Here is a 6,000-nt window from a genome sequence, read left to right as displayed (position 1 = left end):
CAGCGCAGCGCGGCGCGCCCCGCGCTCCGGCACAGCCGCACTGAGCCCGCCCCGCCGCAGCCCGGCCCGGCCCGGCCCGGCCCGCGCGGAGCCCCGCCCGTCGCCGCCGCCACCGAGCCAGGTCGGGAGCGCGGCCGCGGCGCGGGGCCGGGGCTGGGGCCGGGGGCGGGCGAGGGATGCCCGGGGCAGGGGATGCACGGGGCCGGGCCGGGCGGCGGGGGGGACCGGGGGTGAAGCCGTGCGGCCTGTCCCCGCAGAGCCGCCATGGAGGTGTTCATGAAGGGCTTGTCCAAGGCCAAGGAGGGGGTGGTCGCCGCCGCCGAGAAGACGAAGCAAGGGGTGGCCGAGGCGGCCGAGAAGACCAAGGAGGGGGTCCTCTATGTCGGTAAGGGCCTGTCCCCTGCCTGCCCTTGCTTGTCCCTGCCTCTGCCCTTGTCTGTCCCTGCCTCTGCCCATCCCCTGCTGTCCCTGCCAGTCCTGGCCCCTCTACGTTCCCCTGCTTGCTCCCTGCCCTGCCCCTGCCCTTGCCCCTGTGCCCACCCGCTGTGCACAGAGAAGGATGGGGACCCGTGGGCAGGGCAGGGTTTGGGGCTTGTTGCAAGGCTGGGACCCCCCGGATAGGACTCCCCCCCCCAGCTCCCTGCGGTCTGACCTGGTGAGCCCCACAGCTCCTTGCTGAGGATGCTCTGGGAACATGAGTGCAGAGGGACCAGAGGCCAGGCCCTGCTTTCAGCGGTTTCCCCGCAGCTCAGTGACCACCTTGCTGGGATAAATCTGTCTTGAAGGGGCTGGGGGCATGTTTGTGCCAGCTCCCTTGGAGAGGCCAGGCCCTGGACTGCATGTGCCATGCAACCATGCACCCTGCCTCGGCACCCGGAGCTCTGCAAGCCTCTCCCCTGTGCTGGGACAGGCAGCTGGGGGTACTCACTCCGCACTGCCCCAACTGGGCTGGGGGCCACAGGCATGGCCTGGCCCTGCCACTCGTGGCTGTTTCCTAGAAGACATCACTGGGAGGGAAGAGGTGGCTCCCCAGCGGGCTGCGCAGGCCCAGCTGTGGCTTTGGGCTGGCTGGGGAAAGCACCGGTGACTGCCCATGGCTTGCAGCCAGAGGGACGGAGCAGGAGGGCTGGCTGCTCCAGGCCGGCTCCATCCCACCAGTGCTCTGCCTGGCTGGAGGGCGCGTGGGCTCTGCCATAGGGCTCTGACCCCAGAGCCGTTCCTGTATCGCTGAGCTCTGTGAGCCCTGGGGCCCAGCCTGGCAGCCCCGCAGGGCTGGGTGCAGGACCTGTGCCCAGGAGGCTGGCAGGGAGCAGGGCTCCTTGTACCTGGGGGGTCGTGCCCTGGATGGGGGTCCAGCAGCTCAAGGAGCGCCCTAAGATCCCTGTCCTGCAGGAGCTGCCCCTTCTGCTGCTGCCCTTGCCTTGCCCTGCTCCCATCCTGCCAGGCATCCTGAATTGTGCAGGCTGGAAAGCAGCCTGGCCGGGCCAGCACAGCCAGCAGCAGGACCTGGCCCCAGGCTGCTCTGACTGCAGCACTGCCCGTGCTGCGCTGGCATCGATTTGGGGTATTGATCCCGGCTCGCAGAGGAGGTCTTGCTCAGCGGCGCAGCTGGCGAGTGCGCTGCCCATCTACACTCCGGCGTGAAACCAGGCCCCCAGGGCCTCTGCCTTGGCATGTGGTTGTGCCGCGGGCTGCTGCATGGCATGGCTCCGGGGCTCGCAGGGCTGGTCCCCTGCCCCAGACCTGGTTCTTCCTCACAGCTCCCCGGCTCTGAGCCGTGCTGTGCCCATGGGGTTTCCCACGGCCCCAAGGCCATGGCACAGCAGCCCTGCGCACTGGTGTGCCACAGTGCCCGCCCTGAGCCCCTCTAACCTGCTCGTTGGCAGCTGCACTGCCCCAGCCGACGTCCACTGAATGAGCCTCACATGGAGCCAGGTGGGTGCTCAGCACCCCTGGCTGCCCCAGCATAGCGCAGGGGCTGATGCCCTGTGCAGGGGTGGGCAGGATGCTGCCCCAGCATGGCACAGCCTGGCTAGGCGCGGGGCACTGCTCCGGCCCCAGCCCCTCTAATGCCTTTCTTTCTCTCTTTCTACCCGCAGGGAGCAAAACCCAAGGCATGGTGCAAGGCGTCACCTCAGGTACTGCTGCCCTCCGGCTCCCCGAGGTGGCAGCTGCCCTAACGAGATCAGAGGCTAATTGAGGGGCTGTGATGTCACCCGGCTAAAGCCTCTTACATAACTGGGCCCGCAACAAAGGATTTGTGGCTGCTGCTCACACTCCGTGCCCAGCTGCAGAGCTGCATCCCAGCCCCCCTCCCGGTGCTGGGCCTGCAGAGGAGGAGAAGGAGGGAACAGCCTCATCCTGCCCCGCTACTCCCTGGCAGGCCCCAGGGCCCCCCTATGCTATGGTGCAGTGGTGGGGACCCTGTCGCCCTCCCTGGCTGACGCTTGTCCCCGGCTCTTGCAGTGGCTGAGAAGGCGAAGGAGCAGGCGTCCCAGCTGGGTGAAGCGGCTTTCTCCGGCGCTGGCAACATTGCGGCTGCCACGGGGCTGGTCAAGAAGGAGGAATTCCCTGCGGACCTGAAGGTGAGCCGCCCCGCGGGGGACAGGGGCAGCCCTGGGTGCTTTGCTGCACCTGCGGGGAGGCTGACACGTCCCCACACTTGGCAGGGATCCCTCCAGCTGCTCCCAGCCTGGCGGGAGGGGGCTGGCAGCATGCGCCCGCTGCCTTGCCCCCGTGGGTCCCCTGCCTGCACCCAGGGCCGGAGCGTTGCTGCCCCAAGCCGTGCGGGGCAAGTGCATGGCTGCTGCAGGCGTGTGCGTGCGTGTGCTTACACACGGCAGCTGGCGGCGTGGGGGCCCGTGGCGGTGCATCGCTCCTGCGGGCTGTGAGGTGACCTGACAGCTGCGGGAGCGGAGGAGCAGGGAGGGGTGGCGGGTTTGCATCTCGCCGCCCCAATGAGCTGGTCGCTTCCAGCTTAGCCCAAAATAGCAACAGCTGAAGAAATGAGGCCACAGCAGCCGCTGCCACTGCATGGCAGTGGGGGGGGGAGATTGGCAGCCCCCCTTCCTTCCTGGCAGCTGCTCTGCCAGCCCTGGGGAGGGGTTACCCAGCACCACCCTCCCCTGCTGGGATGCAGGGGGCTCCCCATGGCCCACTGGGGATGCAGGAGGCTCCTGTGGTATGCCAGTGCCTGGAGCCTGCAGGGTGGCCCACATAGGGCCAGCATGTGTCTATGGCCTGGGCCCATGGCTGGGAGCAATGCAAGGATGCGCATGACCGGTCTTGGCTCCCCCAGGTGCCTGTCACCCCCCAGCTAGGCGCCCCTTGGTGCCCTGCTGGTTCCCCACCACTGTGCCCCCCAGCCGGTGCCCCCTATGCGCACCTTGCAGTGTTGCCAGTCTCTGCTCCGTCCCCCTGGTCCCCCCCAGGGGCAGAGCGGATGGGTGACATGCGGGTGATGTGTGGGGGCTGCATGTGTGGCACTGACCGCCCGTTCACCCCCAGCCAGAGGAGGTGGCCCAGGAGGCTGTTGAGGAGCCGCTGGTTGAGCCGCTGCTGGGGCCGGAGGGGGAGAACTACGAGGAGCCCCCGCAGGTGAGGGGACGGGGTGGGATGGGGCACTGCAGGAGGCACGCTCAGCACGCGGTGGCCACTGTCATCCCAAGCAAAGCTTGGAGCCCGCCTGGGTGCACGCAGCCCTGCCGCCCCGAAGCGGTGGGGCTGTGGGGCAGGTTGGCATGGGGCTGGCAGGGCGCAGCCTGGCTGGACTCCCCATGCCTTGCCTCCTGGGCTCTCTTGCAAACTCCTTCTTTCCCCGCCCCACAGGAGGAATACCAGGAATACGAGCCAGAGGCATAATGGACCCCCATCCTCGCCTCTTCCACCAGCAGCACAACGAACCACCAGTGGCCCCCTGCTCCTCCCCAGCCGGCCCTGGCCGGTGCCCATGTGCGGGGGAGGGTCAGCGGTGCCCCTGCCCCGTTCGCTCACGAGTTCTTCCTGCAGTTCCGTTCCAAGGGACCGTGTCTGTGTCTCCGTGTCATGTCTAGCCATGAGAAACCTGTTGTGTCCGAGCCCCAGAGCCCCAGCGTGTGCCCGAGCCATGGCGCTGCCCGCAGGGGCTAGTGTGTGTGCGTGCGTGGGTGCGTGAGTCCGTGAAGCCTGGGTTTATCGCCCTGTGTCCCTCCCAGCGCCATAAGCCCCGGCTGTGTCCTGGTGCGTCCGTGTCTGTACAAAGCATGTTCACCCGCTCGCGGGCTGCTGTACATTTTGCTTGCACACGCGTCCCTGTGGTTCTGCTCCAGTAATCGTGGAACTTCTTTTTTTTTTTTTTTTCTTTTCTTTTTTTTTATATATCTATCTATCTATCTATGGGTGGACGGGTCTTTTGCCTTTGTGAGCCCTTGGCACCTGGGCCCACTCCCCCAGCCTGCTGGGCAGTGGTGGTGCCCGCGCCCCCCCTCCTGGGTCCCATAGTGCCGACGCTGTGTTGTGACGTGGCATGGATATCCCCCACCCCGTCGCTCGATGTGCAATAGGAGCGCAGCCACCAGTGACATGGCTGCTCCCCTGTCCGTGAATAAAGCCAACTCTTGTCTGTAGCCCCCTGGTCCTGGTTGTGGGGCCCCTCGGGGCAGGGGGAGCTGTGGCCTGGGGATGGGGGAGAGGAAACAGGCTGGGGCAGGAGACCCACTCCCCCTCAGGCAGATGGGGGACTGGGCAGTTCTGGCCCTTGTGGAGACAACATGTTCTCCTGGATGCTCCTGGCTCCCTCCTGGGAGCTGCACGGTGCTCCAGGGCCTGGTTGCAGGTGGCAGGCACTGGCTGAGGCCCAGAGTGCAGATGGTGTCCCCATGCCACCTGCCTGCTCTGTGGGCTGCAATGCTTTGTGTCTCTGGGTGAAGGCAGAGGCACCCTTTGGGGCTTAGGATCCTGAGCCTGAGGGAGGCTGGACATGGTCCTGGACCCCAGCACTGGTTCCCTTCCTGCTCTCATCCCTGGCGCTACAGGCTGTGCTAGCAAATGGCGTACAGGTGCTGGGCACCTGCCCACCACTGCAAGGGCCCTGCGTCCACCCCAGAGCATGATCCTTCCAGTGCCCAGAGAATGGGGCCACCAGCCCAGCCTGGGTACCCGGCCAGCCTCCAGCCCACGGCTGTGGCACAGGCGGGGATGAGGGACAGGGCTGAGCCTCCCCCCACGCACATCAGATTAAATCCCCCACCCGCACTGGCTTGCCAGCCTTGTTGGCAAAGAGTGAAACTGCAGCAGTCAGCATGGACACAAAACGGGCTTGCTGACACCTGCAAATCCCGGCTGTGGCTCTGCTGTCTGTACCAGTGCCAGTCGCAGCAGTGCCTGCAGTGCCCACCATGCGCCCCTGGGCCCTGTGTTAAATGGGCTAAGCTGGGCTCCCTCAAATGGTAGCAGGCTAGGAGGGAGCAGTGCTAGGGACAGCTTTGAGAGCCTGCATGAAAGGTGTGGGCAGTGGCTGATGGTGTGACGGACTCTGCAGGTTGGCACCGGGAGCCGGGTTGCCATCTGCTGACCTCACTGTGCTGTGTCCCCAGAGCCAGGCTGAGACACCCCTGCTGCAGTTCTCCAGGAACAGCCTCCTACAGCCCTTGCAGCATGCATGGCCTGGTCCCTATCCAAGAGCAAATTCTGCTTTTTTATCCCCTTGTCCAACTGTGCCACCTGGGTGCCCCCAGCCATGAAGGAGGTGGACAAGCAGACCCACACCACCACCAGCACAGCTTCCTTCAGAGCTCAGGAGGCTGCAAGGGGGCTGGGGCAGAGGGGGTGCAGAGGAAAACAGCCTGCCGCCCAGGGCAGCTGAGAGCCAGGGGCCAGGGAGAGGACATGCTCAGATAAACCATTTATAGAGACCACGGTGTCCCCTCTGTGCAGCATGTGATGTCCTGGGCACCCTGAGCCACCTGGCTCTGCGCAGCAGGATGGTGACCCTCACCATGCGGCTGACAGCAATGCCTGGGA

The 6,000-nt window shown here is 66.1% G+C and overlaps 1 protein-coding gene across 1 annotated transcript; it reads left to right on the top strand.

The window, feature by feature from the left end:
* Nucleotides 1–4,604, top strand: SNCB (synuclein beta). Its single transcript, XM_064520960.1, has 6 exons — nt 1–121; nt 258–385; nt 2,100–2,138; nt 2,467–2,585; nt 3,508–3,597; nt 3,829–4,604. The coding sequence occupies exons 2-6, from the start codon at nt 265–267 to the stop codon at nt 3,859–3,861; spliced, it is 402 nt and encodes a 133-aa protein (XP_064377030.1). The 5' UTR covers nt 1–121; nt 258–264; the 3' UTR covers nt 3,862–4,604.
* The last annotated feature ends 1,396 nt before the right edge of the window (nt 4,605–6,000 follow it).

The sequence above is a fragment of the Dromaius novaehollandiae genome, chromosome 15 (assembly GCF_036370855.1).
Source record: "Dromaius novaehollandiae isolate bDroNov1 chromosome 15, bDroNov1.hap1, whole genome shotgun sequence".
NCBI lineage: Eukaryota > Metazoa > Chordata > Aves > Casuariiformes > Dromaiidae > Dromaius > Dromaius novaehollandiae.
This window is presented reverse-complemented; position numbering and strand designations above follow the sequence as displayed.

Coding starts and splice junctions, on each gene's coding strand:
- SNCB (XM_064520960.1), top strand. CDS start 265: ATGGAGGTGTTCATGAAGGGCTTGTCCAAGGCCAAGGAGGGGGTGGTC. Junction 386..2,099: donor GGAGGGGGTCCTCTATGTCG/GTAAGGGCCTGT, acceptor TTCTACCCGCAG/GGAGCAAAACCCAAGGCATG. Junction 3,598..3,828: donor ACTACGAGGAGCCCCCGCAG/GTGAGGGGACGG, acceptor CCCGCCCCACAG/GAGGAATACCAGGAATACGA.